Source organism: Carassius auratus, chromosome 22 (genome assembly GCF_003368295.1).
Source record: "Carassius auratus strain Wakin chromosome 22, ASM336829v1, whole genome shotgun sequence".
NCBI lineage: Eukaryota > Metazoa > Chordata > Actinopteri > Cypriniformes > Cyprinidae > Carassius > Carassius auratus.
This window is the reverse complement of record NC_039264.1, coordinates 16,145,568-16,172,312: the sequence shown is the minus strand read 5'-3', so window position 1 is coordinate 16,172,312 and position 26,745 is coordinate 16,145,568. Positions and strand designations below refer to the sequence as shown.

At 36.4% G+C, this 26,745-nt stretch overlaps 1 protein-coding gene across 6 annotated transcripts in view; it reads right to left on the bottom strand.

Annotated features, from left to right (window-relative positions):
* pcbp4 (poly(rC) binding protein 4) overlaps positions 1–26,745 on the bottom strand; it is an 82,391-nt gene that overhangs the window by 14,826 nt on the left and 40,820 nt on the right. For all 6 annotated transcript variants that reach the window (XM_026197918.1, XM_026197923.1, XM_026197922.1 and 3 more), the window contains 7 exons: positions 17,636–17,814; positions 14,894–14,917; positions 9,566–9,598; positions 6,940–7,056; positions 3,011–3,142; positions 1,534–1,662; positions 294–368 (listed from right to left, as the gene is read on the bottom strand). In XM_026197918.1, the coding sequence (XP_026053703.1) occupies positions 294–368; positions 1,534–1,662; positions 3,011–3,142; positions 6,940–7,056; positions 9,566–9,598; positions 14,894–14,917; positions 17,636–17,743 (618 nt within the window). In that variant the 5' untranslated portion in view covers positions 17,744–17,814. The remainder of the gene's footprint in view (positions 1–293; positions 369–1,533; positions 1,663–3,010; positions 3,143–6,939; positions 7,057–9,565; positions 9,599–14,893; positions 14,918–17,635; positions 17,815–26,745) is intronic.

The window sequence follows — 26,745 nt, the reverse complement described above, 5'->3', positions numbered from 1 at the left end:
AGATTTGTTGACTACTTTTGTGACTGTTTGCATGACAACTCATTCACTTTCATTATTTTAAGAAGAGTGGTCAGGATATGCAAAAATTCCCCAGAAGGAAAAGGTAATAATTGTTTGAAACAAAGTTACATCTTTGATCGATTCCTTTAACAATTATTAAAGGTGCACTATGGAATATTTGACATTTTTAGTGCACCTTTAAGTGTTATGGATTTTATAAAAAAAAAAAATAGGACAGTTAGTATTGCTGATGAAGGAACCATGTGTTTTGCCATTTTGGTGTGTATTTTTACCTGATTTCCAGCAAGGAGCACCGTGCCTGGAGCAGGAGCGGGGCGGTACGGAATGGTAGCACCCTTTGGAGGAGACTACAAACAGACAACAGTTATTCATTTCAACTTTACAAATTCACCCTCAATATTAAACTTTGACTATCATTCTCAGCTCATTCGACAATAGCACTAAAAAAAGTCTAGAACAAATCACGGTTTCTCTTACCCAAGGCATTTGCAAAGTCATTTGGTCATATTATCTTAATGACTGGAAATGCTGGCACGGTGCACAAATGTAACATTTATCGATTGGCTCTTCATCGGATCACTTAAAAGCATACCATTATCCTCTCACAGGAAGTCATTTGGCCAAATTATTTCAGAATGCTATTAATGCTTGCTCATGATATCCTCAGATGGAAAACTTGCAATGCTGAAAACGTGCCCTGAGCATGTTTTCTTTGAGTAGCATCACAAGTCTGTTGTTCAAACCAAAAAATAAAATGCATTTACAAAATGACTCTGAAATCACTCATGGCCTTTTAGTTCAAGACGAGGTGTCATCTGGGCCTGAAGGACATATTTTATCGAATAAAACATTAGTACGCCGATAACTGACTGTACCTGCTCATATTTAATTCAATTAAGAGGTCAGAATAAGGCCAAATTGATGAAAACCCAGTGAAGCGCATCCCCCCACAATTGCTCAACCAAACAAAAATCATCTTTTTAAGTATTCATTGGGTGACTTCACATAATTTGCATCCCAGAACAGGCAGACAGCCGAGGATTCCTAAAATGGGCAGTGTAGCCGTCAACAATCTTCCCCTCATCCAGTCCATTAAAAATTAAACAGAACGAGCAGTGTGCATTCAGCACAATCCCACTGAATAAAAAGTACAAACGCTGTGTCTCAACCATTAATGTGCAAAGAAACCCATTCAAGAGCAAATGCATTTCACGCTGTGTGAGAGCTGAGACCACATTCACTAATCATTACTGTAATGATTTTTAACATGCAGTTAGTTAGGAAAAAGTATTTGACATGCAAAAATTAATAAGAATATCTGTTTAGTCTCCAGAAATGTATCATATCCATTTATAAAGATAAAACTGAAAACCAGTATGCGGTCTTTGAAGCACAGAAGCCTTTGAAGTCTTGCAGATTAGGAATATCACACAATAGTCATCCACAACAGTTTTTTTCAAGGCAAATGCCTGCATAAAAGTCTTGTGTTAATGAAGCTCAGAGTCAAATTACCTCCAGTATTACAGTGCAGATGAGCTTGACACACTGGATGATGGCATCCTGGCTGCCAGATATCGTCACACCTCTCTCTGTGGAGTTAGGTAGAAGATCTCCTGCCACCTGTACCTGAGCCCCTGTTTTCTGCCAAACCAAAGAAGAACAGATCATTACCTAGGTCAGACCTGTCTAATCCTGCTCTTGGAATGCCAGCTTCATGCAGAGTTTAGCTACCACACGCCTGTCTGACAGGTGAGGCCTTTAATAGCATGTTTAGGTTGAGATGTCTTTATTTAGGGTTGGAGTTCATTAATAACTTGATCCCTTGAAAGCAGGATTGGACAGCCCTGACCTAGGTAATGTAAAATGAGGACCAACCCAAACCTTAAAGGGATAGTTCACTCAAAGATGAAAATTCTGTCATTAATTACTCACCCTCATGTCTTTCCAAACCTCCATAAGACCTTCGTTCAACTTTGGAAAATAAATTAAGATATATTTGTTGAAATCCGAGAGCTTTCCAACCCTACATAGACAAGGCCCAGAAGGGTAGTTAGGACATCTTTAAAATAGTCCATGTGGAATAATTGGTTGAACCTTAATTTTAGAAAGCCACGAGAATACTTTTTGTGTGGCACCACATGGGTGCATCGTGGTACATGAATGCGCATCAAAGATCGACATGGAAGAAAACATATTGTTGAATAAATTCATTATTTTTGTTTTCTTGGTGCAGAAAAATAATTCTTGTAGTTTCGTAAAATTACGGTTAAACCACTGATGTCTCACGGACTATTATAACAATGTCCTTACTACCTTTCTGGGCCTTTAACGTGGTAGTTGCATTGGTTTCTATGCAAGGTCAGAAAAAGCTCTTGAATTTCATCAAAAATATCTGAATTTGTGACAAATGTCTTACTGGTTTGGGATGACATGAAGATGGGTAATTAATGACATAATTTCACATTTGGGTTTCTCTTTGAAAATGTGCCCAAACAGATTTAGATAACTTCTAGCAATTCCCCCTAAAGTATTGCTAGGTTAAAATACACATACATTTATAATCAAAACAATGGTGGAAAAACCCCTTGAGATTTCCAAGAGTTGCTTAACCAAACCCCATGAAGCAAGAAGGTAGGACTAAATACATTGAGATGCACTGTGTTTACTTGGTGCTGCTAACTTTAAAGCCTCCAACAACCCACCAAACATACCCCATTTCAGAACGTACTTTCTTGCTTTGATAAGCTGAACACACTTGATGAACTCCAACAACCTTCCCCACACCCCCTGCATTACGGAACACTACCAATTTAGCATGACAGACCATTCACCATTACCTCATACCATCTTGACAGCCCAGAGACCATAAATGTAAAATAAATGGGCTTTTACTGGCATCCAAACACATGAAATATGCAAGGGGGAAAGCAGTCCTAACATGGAAGTCTTGGGGAGGAGGAAAGAAAGACAAGGATAGAAAAGCACTCACCTCTCTGATCTCTTTGATTTTGGAGCCACCCTTGCCTATGAGGGAACCGCACTGGCTGGCTGGGATGACCAGCCGCAGCGTGACTGGAGGCTTACTGCTGACTGTGCCATTCGCCACAAGAGCAGCCAAGTCCTTCAGAGCCAAACATAGGACGAATGACGTGTTATCGGAAAGTTGTGCTGTGGCTTTTATGGTATCTTTCAAAAGAATAAGGATTTTGATTCTGAGTGGTTTGGAACCATGCAAGACCATCTGGTCTGGTAAGTAGAACGTTTTAGGATTGAGCCTTCAAGCACTGATCCATCACTTGTACCCTTGAGCAAGTGAATGAACCTCATGTTACTCCCGGAGGGAACTGGCCCTATGATATCCTCATGCTAAAAGACTTTATAGAGGGAATCAACGACTCTGGCCTTTCCAAACATGAGTGCTGCCAACTGTTGGCATATTTTGCTGGAAACAAGCAAAAGTAAATAAAAAGCACGTTATTTGTTACCTGATTCAGGTTACAAGAGATCGGAGGCTTGGTTGTAAACTAGCAACAGCATTGCTCAACAAGATTTGAGGCATGCCATGAATTAATCTATTGATTTCCCTTGGAAGGATTTCCTCATAATTCACAAGGATTGTTAACGTATGTTCTTTGTTCCAAGGTTTGAAAATGCCATTGTGCACCATTGACCCTTCGTGGCTTTTGACTGCAATCTGATGAAATGGTCTTTACCAAAGCCACTTTAATCAATTTCCCTATTCAGAGTTTGCAGATCGATGTGCCTCGCTATCAAAAGGTTATAGTTGACTGAACACAGTTGCAACGCTGTCGAAGACACCCATTGATTTTTATGACCAAATTAAATGATAATTACCCACCTGTCAGCCGCACTTGTCTCTATCAAGATGTGACTTGCATTCGCAAGGTGAGAAAACAGAACCCCGATAAAATAGCACATCTTGTCTTTTCAGAAATTTCTTATGGTTATTGCTTTAAGTAGAGCTATCCCTTCAAGTAGAGGAGGACGACTAGCGCTCCACACTCATATTCCAGCCACTACAAGAAATCAGCTTCAGCGACCATTATTCACCTAGTGCAGTTTCCGAGGCTTTCTCTTTAATTAAACCAGGTAATAAATATCAGCCTGAATCGTGGCCCACCACTTCTGCAATCAATTAGGGGGGAGCAGGAATCTAGCCGGGTTTGAAATGTAAATAGCGTGTGCTGTCTCTTTGCCCATCAACCTAGACTTCACCTACGTGAGTCGAATGAATATGCCGCAAGTGGCGTCTCAGAAAGTAGAGCTACTGAGTCTTTTTCTTCTCTGTTTAGCGCTTCTATCAGCGCTAGAGGTTTGGAGACGCTGTTGTTGTGTTCTTTCAAAGTCTCGCCCCAAAACCTCCAGAGAACAAAGGGGAGGTGGAAAAAAAGAAATCTGTGCATCTTTTCTTGCCGATGTTGTGGAAAGGAATATCCAAATGGCTGACTGAAATTATATTCTCTATTACTTTCTGTTCCCAGTGCCTTTTTGTGGCTCTCTGTAGTCTTTTCTCAGTGGAATTAGGAGTGATATTAATATACTTCTTTCTTAATTACAGTGAATAAAGGATGTCCACTCCCCTGATTCATTCTTGATGTAGGACATCACACAAAGCCTTTACCCCTCATCCCTCTCGTCTCATTTAACAACCCTCCTGGATAATAAAATATCAATTTAGACATTACTCTCAGCAGATTGACTTTCTTATTTGCATATTAGCTGTTGAGTAAGGGGGTCCTGGCTCAGAATTTATGACAATTTGTAAAGGCTTTTGATCTGATGCAACTAAAGAGCTGTGCCTTGCTCAAGGGCACCTCAGTCGTGGTATTGCCGGCCCAAGACTCGAACCCACAACCCTAGGGTTAGGAGTCAAACTCTCTAACCATTAGGACACGACTTCCCCCTGGATCTCAAGCATTAAAAATATGATGATAAATGATTATTATTATACAATGTAACATGATTTTTATTAAAGTTGTTAATAATACATTGGATGAAATATTCTAATGTAACTAATATATTAGAACACATGAGATTATTGGTTGAAGAAAATACTTTTCTGCTTAAATGTAATGTTTAATTCAATGTGTTACATGTAATTTATTTGTAATTACTTGTGAAATGTACCATACAAATCTATCACGGCAGATTTCTAATGTAAATGTATTTAGTTTTAATTATAATTATTTTAACACAACTGCTTTATATTTAAACGGGGTTCTGTTACTGATTCCAAATTACAAGAAAAAGAAGTTGTTTGTAACGTAATCCATTACATTACAATACTTGTTTGTCACATTGATTTAAATAGGATAGTCTATAAAAAATATATATTACATTTGTTGTTATTAACAACATGAAGTGCATTAAACATTTGTGTACCTGCATGTCATGTGAATATTAACCAATATTTAAAAATCAGGGGTATTTCAAGTAAATATATTTGGAGAAAGAAAAAATGGGAATGCCTGCATTAGATTTAAATAAAACATTTTGTAAAATTTAAGCTTAAAAAAACCCCAACTCTGTTCTTTTCTAGTCTAGACTTTTACAGTCTTCTCCCTAAGCTCCGAAATTCTTCGTCTATTCTGTCATATATCATCCGAAACCCTGAAACATGGCTCTTAGATGTCCTCCATGTTCTCAGCTGACTGAAAGAGCGGGAAAAAACATTCTGGATCAAAGCTGGGCCAGACCTCAATAGAGCTCCTTGTAAAACTCAACCAGTAATGCTCATCATAAACGCACCCCGCCGCCACCTCAGGGGTTTCTATGGTGACTCTTCCGTTACGGAAATGGTTCTCGTGCGGAAGACAGGGAGATTCCTAACAGATGTTTAATGAATGGCACCCTGCCTGCTATGAAAGGATATCAAATACATAATGAATTTAGCAGGAGTGAGAAGATTCATTATTACTTTGCGGATGCTGCAGGCAGACATACACACCTCATTGACTGGCAGTTATATAACTCTACTGATGCCATTAATATAAAATACGGATGTGGGACGCATAAGTATGTATGTGTCTATAAATGACTGGGTATTTTCAGGTTTACATTTGGCTGCTTATGCACTTAGCTTCATTTTTATAATTTCCTCCCAATTTCCTACGCTTAAAAGTGTTATCGCTCATAAATACAGATCGCGACCTCAGACTCATGCCATTGGTTGAGTAAATGTTGCTGTCAGGCGAACTTGACACACATCAGTAAAGTCCCATCGTGATTTGAGAAGTCTAGCACATTTTTTTCAGAGAGCTGTATGTCTCATTTCAGCAATCGTTCACTGGCATCAGCAAGGGAATGTAACGTGTACGGGCTCAAATTATATTTCGAAGGTTATCCTACAACAGATAGCACCCCACTGCTATGGGACCGACTGACAATATATGAAAACTACCCACGACACTTTCATCCAGCTGTTCTTACAAACCATGTCTCAAAAATAGCTGAAATTCAAACACACAGAGTTAAAGGGTGTTCACGCATTCAACCTGACAGCTTTATCTCTGAAAATCGTTCGGAAACCATTCAGTTTCTGCACAAGTCACTTATTTGCAGACTGTTAATGATGCGGTAAATTTAAAAAGGTTTTGAATAGCATCAAGTGGTTATTCATTGGTGTCATCAAATTTTTATGTTCGATAACAAATAGCAACAGTAATTTGCACATACTGTTGACGATGTGACAGATTTGAGTAGATTTAACATAGCATTAATTATTCATAGGTATAAGTAGATTTTTATCCAATTTCCAATAGTCTTGACTAATAAGGTCAGTCTTGATGTTTTTTATGGGTCTGTTTCTCTAATATTGGCGCAATGACATGCATGTTTTTATTGTATGGTTATTGCTCAGCATGCTTGTATATGTAAGAGTGGTTTTTCTGTACTTACCTCCTCCAGTTTGATTGTGATCATAGTGAAGGCTCTAAACACACACTCTGTGGCACCCGTGATGGTGATGATTCTCTCTGGGCATGAGCCTTCTGAGATATTGATACGGGCACTGCTCTGTAAGCATGGAAATGTAAAGGAACAGTAAATGGATGGGAGGTTGATAAAGAGAAAGAGTAAAAAAAAACAATAAAAAAAACAGTGTAAATAAACTATATATTATGCATTTACTCTAGTGGTATTGCTGCTCAAATGCATAGGAAAGTTGTGGCTTTGCTTTTATTGTATTTGAAAGTGTTACTCCACCCAAAAATGAAAATTAGCCCATAAATTCTTTGATCTTTCAAGCCGTTTGATGCAACTCAGTGGGTGGTGCACTCCATCGGTCCATGAGAAGTTTAATAAAAAGCGCATCCATTAAAAAAAAAAGTGTCCCAAAGGGTGAACAAAGATTCCTTACTATAGCAAAGGCAAACCAGTCTCCCTCTTGGCTTATATCGAAATCCCCCGGTGACCATTGTTTTGTTTCCGCCTGCGTCACTTCTGAGCACCGCATGCGCAAAGCGTCATTGCCCCAAAACTGCTTTGTTTACAACTGTGATTGCAAGCTAGATTAAAGTGATTATTACGTTTGGAATATGGATATTTTTCTTACAAAAACACGTTTATTCACTACTGGAGGCCTTTGTTCACCCCCTGGAGCTGTGTGAGACACTTTTTTTAATGTTTGAGTTGTTTTTATTAAACTTCTCATGGACCGATGGAGTGCAACACCCGATGAGTGGCATCAAACGGCTTGAAAGATCAAAGACAATTTTTTAAATAATTCTAACTGAATTTGTCTGAAAGAACATATGCACCCAGGATGACTTCAGGGTGAGTAATTTATGCCATTTTTGGCTGAACTAACCCTTTAACCTCAGAAATGAAATATGCAGGAGGCATGTGTGCATTTTTAGGCACATTAATCAATAAAAATGCATTTTCTTTCTACATCAGGTAGGATGCCAGCAGTACTTGAACCACCAACTGTTTTTTTAACACCTTAATCCATAATGAAGAAAAAAAAAATACTGTATTCAGCATTGTAAAAAACAAAAACAAAAAAAGTAATATACCACAAGACATTCCTATCCTGACAGGATTAGATTTCTCAGAGGATGTTCGAGAAAATAGTAGGCAATTTGTTCTGTATTTTTTTAACCGGGGTTGTGCGAGAAGAACGCCGGCATGTTCGATTCGGATGGGATTAAAATCACAACGTACGTCTGTAAAACAGAAATTTACCTGACCTCCTCAGGGAAACCAGTTCCGCCCACATAAGCCTTGTGTTAGGTGTGTGTATTGTGTGTGTTCTGTCCAAATGTGTGGATGTCTTCAGCAGAGATCTGGACTGAACTGCATGATTTATTCTCCTGCAGGGATCTGACTGTCAGCTTCATTTAAACTGATCTCTCTATCAATCATGCACAAATGCATGCAAATGCAAGTGAGTTTAGTCAACAATGTATTGAAGCTGCGGTATAACTTACGTTTTATTCAAATTATATATTATTACTATCTATAAAATAGCAAAAAATAAAATAAAAACGCTTATCTGATGCAATTACTGTAAAGCATGCAAACCAAGCATAAAGCTCAAACATGTTGAGCCGAAGTTTATTTACCATTACCATTTCCCCCCCACAAAATAGTAGTTTCAGTTCTGCTTCAATCTTGTATAGACTTGGTGATTATAATGAATTCCACTATAATTTATGATTGTTTTAATTTGTTTAACCTTTTAATTTCTTTTCTGTTCTGAATTTTAAAAGATTTGTTGTGGAGTGATAGAAATGTATTTCTTCTTCTTCTTCTTCAAAAAAAAAAAGTATTCTACTTCTGCTAATAAAAAGCACAAAACAGCAGAAAAAAATAAAAAAACCTCCAGTGGGAATTTCTTCAGTTTATGACATCTACCGGGCCCAGGATTGACCCCTGTGGTGTCCCAACTAATGCAATAGAGAATGCCTCATGTGCAGGCTTGTGTTAACATTTGCCACCCCCAAACTGTTAATTAGGTTGAATAAACATTATTTTTGACATTTTATGTTGTTAAGAAGCAAAAACCATTAGGTAGAGGTTCAGGCGAGCTAGAGAACTAGAGACAAGGAAGAATGTCTACTGATTATTAATGTCAGAAAAAAAAAAAAAGATTTTATTTTTTATTCTCGGAGGGACACACTCACCCACTCCTGGGTTTTTCTCCTTGGTAACCCACTTCAATCTTTATCTGGAAGCTATTGTTATTAGCAACTACCTTGAAAATACCAACGCATTCATATCAAACTAATGAATTAGAGTCTGCTGTGTGTGTGTGTGTGCATCATGCGCCCTTGAGATGAGAGGCTTAATTTAAATATTCATGTCTTCTGCAGTCTTTCAGATTCAATGTGGTGGACATCAACTGTTTTGAGGACATATGTGGGACGTAAGGGCGTTTCAGTGTCTTTTTTCCAGCATTAAACCACATTTATGTGTAAAAATCCATGTGGAATAGTGCCGCACTAGCTTAAAAGGAATACAGTCTGTTATGTGTGCATGATGCATGCTGGGAAGCTGAGAACGACTCTATTTTGTAGCTTACCTCCTCTCGTATCCTTTTCACTGTCTCTCCTTTCTGTAGGGGAGAAAAAAAGATCATAAAGCACTTATTGCATTTGTCTCGCGTTTGTTTGCATGATATGTTGTTTTCCCAGGGTGACTGTCTTTCACAATGGCTTATAGTGAAGGATAAAGTGAGATCGACTAGTTGAACAGATAGCTCCAAATTAATATCAATTCTGCTTCACTACACAGCAATATGGCATCTGCATGGATAGGTCTCAGGGGAACAGGTTTTCCAATCGAAGTCCCTGCAATTGGACTGACTAGGGAATCAATAGTCCATGAATCACTTAAATAGCCTCCCTCTATCTCTGACACAGAAGCTAACGTGTATGGCATAGTCATGACTGCAGATCCCGAGACCTGCTTTTGCACGCTTGACTGGCATTTCATTGTCTGTAGATGGGCTAAAAGGATGATTGGATATGTCATAACAGAGGTGAAGCGAGGCTTGGTTGGTTTTAATTTATCAGGGAAATTGACATTTCAGATGAAACGGTTTCGAGACCACCCATCTCATAAATCTAGCCTTAATAGGAATAAAATATCATGCCACAAAGTTATTTAAAACATCAAACATGTTGCAAGTAGTAATGTTTGCAAATACTTATTAACAAACCTAAGAATAACTTAACCAGTCCCTTTCAGAGTTGAAACCAAATATAAATGAACAAAAACAAGGCTGCAGAACACCAGAAGTACATTTCTATCATGACAACTCTCGGAGGCTTTGGTAGGAAATATTGCTGCTGCACTTATTACATACAGTATATGAATAACCCCTATGTAACATACATGAATCACCCCACAGAAGACCTAACAGGTGGAGCTGGGGAAGGTGGAGGGTTTCTGAATCATACTGCAATTGCTACAGCAAGCACTAGCCAAGTATTTGAATGTTAATACTTGAATGTTGAGCACCAAGCTCATTGGCTGCAAATACAAAAATAATCAATCACCATGTGATGATGTCATTAGGTCAGATTGAGGTAGATATTTTGGACTGCATCATCTAGAGTTTCATGACAGGATTTTGTTAAAATGTGTTATACTTGTGTGTTGGTCATTCAGCCAATGGAACATAAAAAAATCATATTTAACAAAATGACTGACAAAAATGTTTTGAGTTATATATGTTGGGTTATAGTTAACTAACTAAATGTTATTTGAAAATAAAATCAACATTAACTGAAGCATTTAAAAAGTATTTCATTACAACTTGTTGCCAAAAAAACATTTCTCATATTCATTTAATTTAACGATCTACTAAAATCACTAAAAATTCAAACTGAAATAAAAACTATTATAAAAAGGATATAAGGATATAAATATATATATGTTAAAAAACTAAACTAAAATTACAAAAACAAAACAAAATTACTAGAACTATCTACTATAATTGCTAAAATAAAAAAAATCCAACTATTATTAGAACCTATGATGGCATCCCAATTATATGAATATTTTAAGCTTTTTGTATTTTTTTAAATTAACTAATAAAAAAAAAAAAAAAAGATTATAACAAAAAAAATGTTTCCATCCATACCATTCATACAATACAATTCCGAATATTGATCCATCGTAACATTTTATGCATGCTTCTTGAACAGAAGCCAGCATGAACGAAGAAATGTGTTCTGTTCATAGTAACCGATTACTTAAACCTGGATTATGTAATCCGATTCCAAAAACTAGGTACTTGTAATTAGATTAAATTACATTTTGAAATACTCATAATTCTACTGCAGATGCTTTTTATTGATTACACGATTATCACACAATAGCAATACATTATTTATAATTTACTGACACTCCATAATGCTTGTTTTGTTCTGCTTGTGTTTTTTATGAATGAAGCCCATTGAACTCTTGTACTTGCAGTCCCTTCCGAGGCCTCATTTTAATTTATTTCAAATTAAACATTGTCCACTGCGGCTGAGCTCTTTTACTGATTATAATTTACTATTCACCTTCATTCCTTTCTCCTGAAAGATGCATTATGAATATTAATTGACTCTATAGGCTGCCCCTCCCCACGAATATATCTCCAGTGGAGATTTGTGATGGAAAACCACCGGTAACGGCACAGATTTAGTCTAGGACTGTGTTTAATCTATGTCTGTAAAGCCAAGCCTTGGTTTATTGATTTCACAGTGGGGAGTTATACACCATAGGCCTTCATTTATTTACTATGCTTCAGAGAAAAAACAAGAGAGGGAAAAAGAAGACAACAGAGGATAACAATACATAATTTAGCTGATCTTATACTGGAACGTGATTGAGCATTACATGATCATCATTCCATAAATGTCACCCAAAAGCCTTGGGACAGATGTTTATCATTTCAGTCCTTGGTGAGAGAATATAATATTCAAACTCGCTTGATGAAAAATCTGACTCTGTCTTAAAATAATGCATCAAAAGGATGGAGGCTTTTTAACTTTTTCTTTTTGATACAGCAATGTTACACTTTGATTTGGGAACATTGCCAGTAGTGGGAAGTACAGCCAGAAACATACTTTACGCAAGTATTTAAATACACACCAATGCCTGGCCGGCAAACTGAAAGTGTGCATAATCCCAGAATTTAGTTCTAAACATGTTATAATTCAGATAGCTAGCTAATCGTGTAGATAGTTTAATTAACTTCAGCATACATGCTCAGCTAGATTCTCTGCAAACTTTATAGGCATTTATATGTTAGCTATAGCGCCACAAGAACACAATATAAAATTTGAAAAGAATTTAAGAATTTTGCGTAAATATTAAGTTTACATAGCAAGGAAGATTTGCATTCACATTACTGCGTATGTTTCAGGCACTACTTGTTGCAGGGGTTTCTTTTTATTGGTTTAGATCCTTGCTACAGGAACTGAAGCTAAGCTTATTCTTGATTTGTAATTTGTAAGTTTTAACCAGAATAAAATATGAGATCCAGTTTGTGTAGCGTTCACCTACTTGCATAGATTCGGTTTCTGGCACTGCTTGTTGCAACTATGCTTTGTTTTTATTGGTCGATGAGATCCCTGCTACAGGAAGTGCAGCCACGTTTGTTCTTGATTTGTTGTTTGGATGTTTTAATCGGAACACAATATTTAATCAAGTTTGCTTAGCAGGGAATGCTTGCGTTCACATGTCTGCACAGACCAGGGCTGCGTTTCCCAAAAGCATCGTAAGCCTAAGTTGATCGTAAAAACGATCGTACGATTGATCTTAATATTACGGTCTGTTTCCCAAAAGCATCGTAGCTTAAGTAGCACTTGAAAATCTTTGTAGATCTACGAGTGCTCTGGAGTAATCGTACATCCCCAAGTGCATTGTAAGAAGACAGATTTATGAGGACACCTGCAGGACAACCGGCAGATTACACTTTTATCTAGATTTAACACACTGCAACGCCAGTAATATAATAATATTTTGATTGTACTTTATTGTACACTTTATTGTACTCGTTTATTGTTTACATGAATTTATAAATGAAATAAATAAAAAGGGGAAAACAAGATGAAAAAAAAACACATCTTTGTTTTTCTCTATCTCCTCTAAGAGGACATTAATTTCATCCTTTTGAAAGGTATCTTTTTTTTTTTTTTTTTTTTTCAGCCATTTTGTCAGTGTCTCCGCCTGTATGTAGGTGCTTTATATAGACTTGATTGTATTGATTGGTAATCCAAAACAGATGACAATTATTAGGTTAAACGTTCAGAATACGATTCCATATAAGGTTACATTTTAGCACTTCGCGAATGGACAGCGACTCCTAAGTAGCACGTAGAGCGCGTTCTCGCGCGTTCATGTTAAGTGCATTTTTGGGAAACGCTCGTGGAATTGCTGCGAGCGTTCGTAAGTTTGCACGTAGAAAACGCTCTTAAGAGCTAAGATACATCGTTATCGGGAAACCCGGCCCAGGACTGTGTAGTAACTGATTATGAAATCTGGATTACGTAATCAGATTACAAAAATTAAGTACTTGCAATTAGATTAAATTACTTATTTATTTTTATTTTATTGATAACATGATTACATATTCACATAATAGCAATATATGATTTATAATTTAATAATTTAAAAACCGGTCATCAGTCAGGTGGCTACACAGCATTTGACCACTCGATTTACAAAAAATCATCTCAGGTTTAAGAAGTGTTTCAACATTGCATATCAAAAATACAACTAATGTTACAAGATTATCTCTTTTAAATCAATGTGATAAGCTAGTTGGATCAAAAGCAATCTCAAAGTAATCAAAAGGTAGTCTGATTACATCATTAAAATGTGTAATATAATGGATATTGAAAGTAATCTACCCAGCTCTGGTGCAGAATATGTTTCGGCCATTACTTGTTGCAGTTATCGTTTGTTTCCATTGGTTGATGAGATCCCTGTTACAGTGAGTGCAGCTAAGCTTGTTATTGATTAGTTTTTTAAATGTTTTAATCAGAACACACTATGAAATCAAGGTTGTGTTTGTGTTCACATATTCAAGTTGATTATGTTTCAGGGCATTGTTGCATCTAGGCTTTGTTTTTTATTAGTCGATGAGATTCCTGCAACAGGAAATGCAGCTAAGCTTGTTCTTGACTTGTCGTTTAGATGTTCTTCTGGAGATTCACTTTTACGACACCGCAGCAGTCTTTATTTTGCTATTTTTTTGTGCAAGACAAAAAGAGTGAATTGTGTTTTCGAGAAGATGTATTTGCAGCAATGGAGCTCAGAGCGGTCTGTATCCGTCCGTCTGGCTCTTGTCCGGAGGCCAAACTCTGGCAAAGGCCCAGAGACCTATTAGCAGGCCAGTTCTGAAGAGAGCTTTGTGTCGCAAGAGATTTCTTTGGAGCCAAGGAAATGCCAACAACTGTGTGTATTCGTGCGTGTATGTGTTTTGTCGCTCCAGGACCCAGAGTTGGCCGAAGCAGGAAAAAAAAAATCCCACAAAAATCATCTCATCAGGAGCTGACACACTGTTTACTAATCATTGTGACATCTACATCGTGCCTCTCCGCTCTAGGGATAAACAGAGCTAGCTGTAGAATTGAACAGCGTAATATATCCAGATCATTAATACATAAGATGCACGACTCGTTGCATTTAACAAGTCATTTGCTAGGAAACATCATGTCACACAGTGACACATTCTGTAGGATTCTAATCTGGGCTTTTGGATTGTAACCTAGAGGTCTGTGAGAAAGATTGTGGGAACAATCTAATACAGAGGAAAAAACAAACCCAATAGCGACAAAAATCTCAAGACGCATCCACCAAATCTAATAAGTCAACAGCAGGGACAACAGGAACAAAGAGATTCGCTCACCTTGCCTATGATGCTGCCGACCTCCTGTGAAAAGAGAAACAAAGCAAATGTCAGCTTATTGATTACCAAGCTCACCCCCCACTCATCCGTCTGTGGGTTTTGATGAGGTAGGCTGGGTCTGGAGTGTCTGTGCACTCGGGATCACGTGGAATATAAGTTATCCATATTAGTTTAGGGCCCTACAGGCTCTGGAAGCACTTGGTACCTTTTAAATGTCCCATCTTGGGTTTAAAGTCAACTCAAAATGGTGTTCATAACCCATTTGATTTATGTGACCAAGAAGTACAATATTTCAGGACAAAACTTGGTTTTATCCATCGGGATTTGATTGGATTGCGAAAGTTACTATACACTCTTAAAAACAAAAGGTTCTTTATTGGCATCAGTGGTTCCATTAAGAACCTTTAACACCCATGAAACCTTTCCACTCCACTCATGGAAAAAGATTCTTCGCTCTAATAAAAAGTGTTTCTGTTCACTGGAGAACCAAAAATGGTTCTTCTATGGTTGGAGTCCTCAACTCTGGACCTCGAGATCCTGCCTACTAAACACATCTACCTGCAAATTCGTAGCAATCCTGAAGACCTTGACTAGCTTGTTTAGGTATGTTTGTTTAGGGTTGCAGCTAAGGTCTGCAAGAAAGATGATCTCAAGGTCCAGAGTTAAGAACCCCTGTTCTATGGCTTCACTGTGAAAAACCCATTCTGAAACCTTTATTTTTAAGTGTGTATGGAAGTTTGTTGTAAAGCTGTTTTAAATGTTGGATGATTTCATTTTAATTAGATATTAAACAGCAAAATATTTTTCTTCTTAACGGGGTGTTTACACCAGATATGACTTAATGAATAATTCGCGTTATTCACACTTAGTTGGGCACTGGAACATTTGCAGTTTACTCACTTCATTCGTGCGTGAAATTCACTTTTGAACAGACACAAATTTGCGTCAAGGGAGGGACTTCCAGAGTTCACGCAGCATTGTGATTTCAACCACTATTTATTCGGATAATTTTCCAAATATTACTGTTATTGTGTATGAAATGTAGTTTTAAAAGTATTTCATGCGAGAATGTAGTTGTTTTAAACTCAAATATGTGGATTATTTGTAAAGACAGCGCCGATTTAAAAATGTTTCGCCGATTTCGGAGACGATCAGCTCCACGCGATCAGCGGGAGCTCAGTCCTCATGTTACTAATGAGATCAGTCTCGACTCGGCTTGTCCTTCTGACATTTGCAGCTGGCTCTGATGTCTCTTTAGTGGTTAAACATAAAATATAATTTGTTTTGGGTAATCTTTGGTCTTTATTCAATTAATCTATTGATGTTAAATTGAAAATAAAAAGAGGCAATACTGTCTTTGCAGTGACTAAACATGTAAATCACTCGCGCTTAATGCTTCATTTGCATCTGGTGTGAACGCACCATTAGAGTAACATACACTGATTTACCATTTACAATAAGACCAAAAATGTGTTGATTTCATGTTGACTTTAAAGTATGCTTGACAAATGGTCATTAAAATCACATTCATTAAATGGCAATGCACTTTCTTGTAATGTCAAGTGGCTCAACACACTCTATTGGCAATTTGTTAATATTGTAAGTTTTGGTGGCTAATTTAAATTGCTTTGTAGTAATTTGTACATTTTCGTAAGATTGTGTACAATTAAGATCATTCTAACTGACAATTAGGTTTAGAGGTGGACTTTCATGCTTGATTGTTTTTCTAAAAATTCCAATACGAATCATGCTGTAGGAATATGCAAACCGTCGCCTTTGTTTTCTCGCAGGTGGCAGTTGATTTGTGAAGTGTTATAACTCTGGCTAGAGTGCAGGAAAAAGTCTGAAGGATGATGTCATGTACCACTTACGGTACTGTGACATCATGTACCAAAATTTCTTGAAATGTTTTCAGCAAGGATGTGAGTTTTAAACTGCCAAAAATGTAAGACATCCCTTAAGTCTTGAATGATCTCTGTGTTTATCTTCATTGGAAGATCGGATGACAATCTGGTGATGGAGAATTAAGGTAAATTGGCACATAAATCATATAAATGTGGTGGTTTATTAACGGTTCATTATGTTTTCCTTGGTTTTTCATGACTTTTTCCTTTTAAGTAATATGCAAATGAGAAAAACCAAGGAGTTTTAGGCATGTGGGTGGAAATCTGTCACTGGCAGCTGGCTGACAATTAAACGAACATGTTGACACTGTAATGACATGGCAATGAAATCCACAACCATTTGTTTACTAAGAACTTTAGAGAATTCAAGCAGATTCAAAACAATATACTTGTTCTGAGCTGTACAAGTTAAAATAGAAGACAAAATGATCCTACTAAATTGTATTTTTAAATGATTAAGAATTTCTTGCTATGTAAAATGCAAAAAAAAAAAAAGCTATTTATTTATGTATTTTTCTCACATGGGAACTTCAGTGAACATTTTTGAATAATGATGAAATCATAATCATCATTTTTTTAAACCAATATATCAAAATAACATACAAAATCACACTTCTCAATACTATCTGCATGCTGAAGTTAAATCAGAGATTATGTTAAAACAAAATACCCCTGAGCATAAGGTAAATATCAAACATAATCATCCAGCTTCAGTTTTCATAAGAAGTTACTGTATAAAGCACAGTATAAATTCAAAATGTAAACATTGGGCTGCTTCTCTCAAGGTTGTCTTGCATCGAAAACACTCAATGTTTGTTGTGTAAGTGTGTGCATTTACCTTGCCGTGCATGAGCAGCCGGAGAGTTAGAGTTACGTTCATGCCTCCATCTCCAAAATCCTGCTCACAGTTCATCCTGACGTGGGATTCGGGCCCAGGGAGACGCATGAAAGATGCTCTTCGGATGATGGAATGGGCAGGGAGGGGGGAAGGCAGGATGTCTCCTTCCACTCACCACTCTGGAACGACAACACACAAAGCATAGGTCAATATCTTAACACTGGAACAAAATGACGCTTTTAAAATGTTGAAGAAAAGCCAACTACAGTTGATGTCATAAGTTCACATCCCCCTTTCAGAATCTGCAAAATGTTAATAACAAAGAGGGATCATACAAAAATGCATGTTATAGTTTATTTAGTACTAACCTGAAAAAGAGGTCAAATGATTACTGATGATCCAGAAGGAAAAACCATGCATTAAGAGCCGGGGGGGATGAAAACTTATGAACAAAAGGGAAATGTGTAAATTTATACACACACATATATATATATATATATATATTCTCATTTTTTGGTAAAATAGCCTATATAACATTTAGCAGATTCTGAAAGGTGGATATGTCAATATTTGATATCAACTGTAGGTCCATATTTATTGCCACCGAACAGTGAGAGAGCGAAACACATGGGAGGGGTTGGGAAATGACCCCGGCCTAGATTGGAACACGTGGTGGCTTCTGTTTGCCTTGACAGGAGTCAGCATGTCTCACAGCAGTAAATAAGATGATATGTAATAGCCACACCATCTGCTCTTATGTGCTAAGTGTTCAGTTAAGTGAGGACAACCATGACACACAACTCAACAATGGCTCAGCAGCTGAATGATGACAATGAGGGCCACCAAAGCCAGTGGCACCAATTTAGCCAATCTTACAAAGAAGGAGAGGACTAGTGGAAGTGCTCGCTGAAATGACTCCCATTCACAGCGCCTTTTGGTGATGGGAGAGGTGATGCTGAGTTCGGCTATTTTTTTTCTTTTTCTTTTTGATACAGGAAATTGCAGGTTTTTGTGCAACCGTGCCTGTACATGTTGAGACCTTTTTAGGCAGAATGGTGTAAAGAGCAGTAGGAAATATCTAAGATAGCAAATTTGAAGCTGTTTTGGATCAAATGATCCATAATCATTTTATATGCATTCTACAATCCCTGAATCGCCCAAACAATGACAGAGGTGATTTTTGGAGGAAGGATCATTTCAGATATGTGGTCCAACCAACATTCTGATAAAATGAGATGAAATGAAAATAAAATAGGCCTTCATGACTGTGTGTAAAGGTCTATAAGTAAAATATATGAGAAAATTTTACCTTTTTATGACAAAGTTGAAAGTTAGTTCAAAACCATTTTGAAAAATAAGATGTGCGAGAATATTACACATACAAACATTATTATTGTTAACTAAAGTCTAAATTAAATCGTTTTCAATAATTGAAAACATCTAAATATGAAATAAAACAACTTTAACTTAAAGAAATGAAAGATGATATATTAGAAACTAAATAAAATACAATTATATATAAGTAAATAAATTACTAAAACAAATAAACTCAATTCACAGCTACACAGACATACCGTATGCTAAACAAAAACTAGTAGAAATGAGAAAAGCACATACACTTATTATAAATAAAAAGTAACTTCAACTGAATAATTAACTAAGTAATTATTTTAGTTTATAGTAACTTGATGTGCCTTCTAGTTTATGTTTAAAATATTTCTATACAAGTTTATTTATTTATTTTTTACTTTTTTATAGTTAGTAGTAAGTTTAATGATTTAACTTTCATTTCGGTTAGGCATCATTTTAATTTTAAGTGTGTCGGGTTTGAAATTGATCAAATTTGAAATGATAAAAAGCAAAACTTGTATAGAATAAATAATAAAATAAAAGAAATCACAAAAAATAAAGCTAAAGCAAAATAGTTATACATGCTATATATATATATATATATATATATATATATATATATATATATATATATATTTAAAAAAACATGTTTCTAAAAGCATAGAATAACTAAATTTTTATTTTCTTTATTATGCATCCTCTTACATTGACTCCTTGTTGTGTCTCCGAGTAATCAGAGCAAGTCTCTCAGTTAGAAAAGGAGAGTTTGGTTGATAAAAAAAAAAGCTAAATATTTCATTTGTTCTTCCATTTCCCAAAGGATCAGAATCAAGCCTACTTATAGTAACACTCAAAACCTTCCATCAGCTTCTAAACGTCCCCAAAATTAGGCTGCATGTGTTATAATTTAAAAGTTGATTGGCAAGTGTTTTATAAAGCTTCAGGGTGAATGAAATAAGCTCTCGGCTCTCAGAGGAACTGCTACATCAGACGTCCCAGGTGCTAAAACTGCGGCATCACAGCATGCTAATGACGAATGAGTGCTTGATGATTCCTAGAACATCTGCTCGCCGTAACACCACCCACATTCACCCACGTCGCGCTTTCTGAAATCTGCCGACACTTTAATTAAAGCTGCGTTTGTCGAGGCCGCTCAGTTACAGGTGTGGGTGTGTGTGTGTTTTCAGATAACATCGGAAGACAGCCAAGATTTCAAAGGGGTGGCACATCAGTCAGTTGGGGCTCTGAGAAAGTAGGTCAGAAATCCAAAAAGCGAAGCCGAGAGGCGTCAGTGAGGCCTGTGTAGGAGTTGGATAGTCATGTCCAGGGGTGGTGGTGGTGGCGTATGCATGTCATTAGTGCAGAGCCATCACTACTTGTGCCTGCCTCATTTTTTTTCTGGTCCCTCAAGGCGATTCACCAACCAATTAGAAGAAGAGACAGCGAGAGGAACGAGAGTGAGATGATGGTTCCCATTGGTTCGCACCTGTGGTCGGCAGGATTTTGCCAAGTTAAATGTGTTTCTGGATCTTCTGTTGGTCCCAGAACAACAGAAACATAGTCGACTCGTAATACCTCCACTCTAAAATAACATTAAACTAGGGTCGATCAGTGTGATCTTTTTCTTTTTCTTCTCAAAATTCAGTAACATTTTTTCTCCCCAAATTCTGCATTTGTCATTAAAAAAGATAAAAGAAATAAATAGATTCAAATTTTAATGGTTTGATTAAACTGTATTAAATCATAAAAGGTCTAATAAACTGAATTCATAAAAGTTTAGCAGAAATTATTAAAACAAACACAAATTAAATCAAAGCTATATAGAAATATTTAAACTGAGAAATAATCAAAATGAGAAAAGCACATGAAATGACTTAACTTAATAATTTAACTGAAACCTGAAATAAATAAAAAAATAAAAAAATGGAAATCGAATATATATAAATTATGTTTGGCAACTAACTGGAATAACGTTCCCCAAATACTTTTTTTAATTTTAATTTACTTTTTTTCTAGACTCGTTTTAGTGGTTTAATAAAATTTTTATCGAAACAAACAAAACATTTTAGCTATAAATACCAAAAACAAATAAACTCAAATCAAAGCTACATGGCACTTCAACAATTAACTACTTTTTTTATTTTTTACGTTTTTTTCTGTTTTCATTTTTTTTTCTGGATTCCATTTTAATTCTTTTAATTTTATTAGATAAAAAGGATGCCTAACCAATTTAATTCATAATATTTAAAAAAATAGGGTCCTATGATATTTTTTGATGTCGTTTTTTGTTTTTTAATGTTTTTATACAAATTTATTTTTAAAATATGGTAATGAAATTAAAGTATAAAACTTGAACAATTTAATTGATCATTCTTAATGTAATTGAACTGTATAATATTGATTGATTTTATTAAACGGGAATATATTTCTGACATAGTATCTTCACACTAAATCAGACAGCTCATTAAAATTCTCCTAAACTGGTCTATGTTGTGTTTTGATTAAGTGCCTTACTTAAGCCTTGCTTCTGATTTATTAATCCAAATGTAGCCAAATTACAAAATGCCAAATGTAAATTTCATCTTGTCATTAATCAATATGTGTACATTTTTCAAGCCACATCATGATAATAAATGGCTTCTGCTACAGATGTCAGGTTTTAAAACAACCTCAGTCAAGAGGTTTATGACTATGTCTAGGCCTAAATGCACTTGGCTAAATATGTGATGCTACGGCAAAACAGAAGGCAAGTCAAGTTAGTGAAGAAATCAAAATGTTTCTAACCAATCCAAAGTTTTCATTCGACCAAGAAAGGCAAGAAAGTATAAAAAAATTGCCTGACTTTGTTTAGAATAAAAAAAATCCAGTGCTGACTGTTAAGGTTCCCATGCACTGAACCAATAATCAATTACATAAAAATGTTTTTAATGTCATTTTTTAATCTATCCACAGCACTAAACAACAGATCTAAACCTCTAATCTTGAAATCCAACCTGAAATGTTGTTTCTAGACCACCGAAGATGTTTATCCAGGAACATTCCCTACTTACACCTGTATATCTAATGTCACTGTTTGAACATGATCTCCCATATAATTAATGCAAATCACCTGTAAATCTCCTTTTTCTTTATGTGTAATACAATGGCGCATCTAATGAAGACTAATTAGCAGTGCTAAATGATGCTTCGCCGCCTGTAGTGTGTGAAAATATGGATTATCAAGACTGGCCACAGTCAATTACATTAGAGCCCCACAGTGACTGTGTTTACATGCACAGAGCTTTCAACTGAGTTCTGTATTCTGGCTAAGACTTTATTTTGGAAAAAGAAAAGCTACCGGAATATTTCTGTAGAAGAAATGAAAATAAAGTGATTAGCATTGCAAGGAGGATCAGACCAATTGAAAACATTTGTAATTAAAGACATGTATTGATAGCTGGAAACCCATAAATACTGTACATGCCACTTGTAATGTGAGATAATTGCTCATCGCTTTTGACCAATATCTGGCGCACACATTTTGGTATCATTATCAGATCCAGTTTGGCACCATGTCAACAAATTTGATGATAAGTTATACGAAAATGGTTGGAGGTATCAAAAAGCTTTGAATTCCTTTTTTGCCAGCATGGCCTGACGATGATATGTGTAAAATTTGGTGAAGATCGAACAAACTGTCTAGGACGAGTTTTGACCTAAATCAAAATGGGATGACAGACAAAAGCCTCGTCCAGACTGTCAGCCTACATCTGATTGTTGTGCAAATCCGACTGAAATACGAAAATATTTAGATAGTCTGAACAGCAGCGTACTACATGAAATCCGGTTTGTGCAAATCTGTTTCGGGCTACATTTGTATGTGGTTTAGAGTCCTATTCAAATTTTCGCAAATTTTCAAAATATCCTAGTCCTATTCGCATTTCTGGAAATCCGTTTCAGTCTGACCAGATCGGTGTAGCTTTTTTACACTCTCACATCACGAAAAACTAAACACATCAGACGGTTTTTTGCAGAAAACATGCCAGAAACAAGCTTGTGTTGTTGCGAAGTGCAACTCAAGTGGAAAAACACAATATCCTGGCATTTGAGTTTTGAAAATAGCGGAGATGGCAGCACGGAATAAAGCTGCACATTACAGCTTTCCTGCATTTCTGCCGCTGACTAAACTAAATATAATAATTTAGAATGTCTTACGACATGACATGCTGCTATGTCATAAGACAACGTCTGTATACCATAGAAATGAATGCACAGTGTTTATGGACATACAAATCGGATATGAGAACAGTTGTGATATGCTGTGTGGACAGTCAGTCATTCAAATGAGATTCCATCCAGATATGCACAAAATCGGATTTTGGCCGACAAAAAAAGCATGTACCATTGTTTCGGGATGAATGACACTTTAAATAATAATAAACAAGTAATTTGTGTCTTAAATAATAGGCTAATAATATGCAAAAGAGTGTGATAAATCACAAAATGTAGGTCATTTCCTTTAATGTTTGTCAAGGTGTGATAACATTTACCACTGTTTTACGAATTTTTGTGGATAAAATCAAGCAATTTCAATACAAATCCATGTGATGGGTAATTATGCAAAATATTTCGCAACAGATACGCCATGTTGTCCAAAAGAAAGCTGTATGTTTTGAAAGTGACTTCTGAGTGAACAGTGCTTCATAAATCACTACAATGTAACTTTTTTAGTCCCTCATAATCTTCTGTGAAATTTCGCGAATGCAGACCTACCTTAAAATGTTAAACGTTAATAGTCTCCTCCTACTCCAAATATGCATTTCCTCATTATCTAAATTTTTTGCTATGTATATTTAATATCACCTAGATTATCTTTGTTTGGACATGCATCGATTTATATTAAAAAAAAAAAATATGATGGGTTTTCTGAATAAGGTGTTTGCATGGCCCAAAATTATGATTCAAACAAGAATAAGGCAGCTGTGTTATTCAGATTTTAGAAACCAGAATATTAGCCTAATCTGATTATAGCAATTCAAGTTAATGCTCTTACATGACACCTGCACAATCAGAATATAAACAAATTCTGATTAATATCAGAATATTGTAATTCATGCAAATACAGTTATTGATTATTTAAGAGTACCATGTAAATACCATGGCATTGTCCATAGTATTACCATCTTAGGCATCTCATATTATCATGGTACAGTAAGCATGTCTAAACATCAGAAACAGATTGCCTCATGTGTCCTTACATAAATGTAACATGGTATATTGACCACATGCTGTGAGCTACGATCCCAAATGCACAAGATTTAAGTGCATCTCAGAGCACAGCTTGAGATCGATAAGTGCTCTTGCGATGACATTAGGGAGCACCTGCACTCATGCTGGGAGGGTTTGAATATGAACACAAACTCAGGATTCATTCAAAGCATCTGTATGCAGGGAGGAGTTCGAGGTCACGGCAGAGCGCTGCTATTTGCATTGCTCTGTTTCTCTCATTCGCTCTCTTCTTCCATGTTTGACACACTGCTCAAATACACACCCTGCCAGTCAAGGCCGCTCAGGCTAATGTGTCGGTTCACTGTGTGCTTGTCACGCAGCCCTCCCCCCTTAACCCTTCAATATTTATAATGGTGCATTCCATGAATACAAGAGCTGTTACAGGAAACCACCAAAGCGAGAATGGAAGGGGTGCACCAGAAGGGCCTTAATGATCACTGGGGGCTTGATGAACACTTGGTTATTAGTTCATACTGCAGTGTGCAGCTTTGCCTTACAACATTCATATTTTAAAGTGGTCATATACTGCAGTTTATTGTATCTTTCTTTCCAGGAAAAAAATGTCCAATTGTAGTCAAGGTTTCTTGCAATAAAAAATAAACAAAATAATATATATATATATATATATATATATATATATATATATATAGAGAGAGAGAGAGAGAGAGAGAGAGAGAGAGAGAGAGAGAGAGAGAGCAACAGTCCAGTTCCATAAGTAAAACACCAATTATTTTCTCCATAGGGAAATTAATTTTTAATAATAACTTATAAACTTTTAAAAACATAGGCTACCTACTGTGAGGTTCTTAATGTTATTTGCTTTGGTTGAAGCCACCAGTTTGCATTATTTCACCATATGTGTTATATTTAATAGTGTAATCCTTGGTGAAAAACTACATTACCCATGATGCTGTAAAGTAAATTCCACCAATCAGAGTCGCAGCAAGCAAATCGCACCAAACGTGCACTGAACTCCACCCACTCCCATGAAGCACCGCAAATGATGTAATCGAGATGTCTTCACATGCTCTCAAAATATATTTAGCATATTTTGCAATAAACTTAAAATATGTTGTTTTTATATAAACAGTCGACAATTGTAAATTGATAGTTTTATCTTTCTCCAATGTTTTTATTTAATAATGTCATTCACAGTGGTTCATTGCATTGTAGTTCATTCTTTTGTATGTAAACAAGCTCTGTTGTGATTGGCTACCCTCTTTGCACATTAAATAAGTAACACTTTCCTCATTTGTTTGGTTGTTGAAAGAGACCATATCTTGTCGTTTATTGTATTTTTCTTTCCTGAGAAAAGTCTACTTGTAGTCAAGGTTTCTGGCACCAGCTAGGGATCTCAAATGTATGTCGAAAGTGTTGACTTTCAATCAAGTACTACTACTGCATATCTCAAATTGTGCAATTTGTGGAAGATACCAAAATTATATAGTACAAGTGAAAAAACTCAATATGAACTCAAACATTTTCAATTCTTCCAGCATCCAATGATCAAACAGTAAGCCACGTAAATGTTATAGCTCAATACTTGTATTGTATGTCTCCATTTGTTTTTATTTCTCCTAAGAAATATCTCAGACCTGTATACGCCAACCTTATTGTATAGTCACATTTTCATTCACCAAACATTGGTAAATAATTTCAATAGAAATCCACAACATTTTGTGAAAGGACAAAATATTTCCTCACACAGATTTGGCAACGGGTTCAAGCTGGTCACGCAAACTCGCTGTGCTTCCTAACAGAAAGCTGATTGGTTTTAAAGGAATATAATAATAATAAAAAAAGAATTCTGTCATTAATTACTCACCCTCATGTCGTTCTAAGACCTCATCTTTGGAACACAAGTTAAGATATTTTTTTATGAATTCTGAAAGCTCTCTGACCCTCCCATAGACAGCAATGTAATTAACACGATCAACGTCCAGAAACGTCGCAAGGAAATCGGTAAAATAGTCCATGTGACATCAGAGGTTCAAACGGAATTTTACGAAGCTACAAGAATACTTATTGTGCGCAAAGAAATCCAAAACATTGACTTTATTCAGCAATTTGTCTCCTCAACCCTTGCGCCATTTTGGACGATATCCACTGAACGTAAACAAAGAATGCTGTTCTGTGTAAGCTCTGTCCCACGGATCCGTTGTTTTCGTTCAGATCAAAGCATAAATAATAAAGAAAACAAATCCGTGTGGTGCAGCTGACACATTGTTTACGTTCATTGTTTACGGGGAAGTCGTGGCCTAATGGTTAGAGGGTTGGACTCCCAATCGAAGGGTTGTGGGTTCTAGTCTCGGGCCGGACGGAATTGTGGGTGGGGGGAGTGCATGTACAGTTCTCTCTCCACCTTCAATACCACGACTTAGGTGCCCTTGAGCAAGGCATCGAACCCCCAACTGCTCCCCGGGCGCCGCAGCATAAATGGCTGCCCACTGCTCTGTGTGTGTGCATTTCGGATGGGTTAAATGCAGAGCACA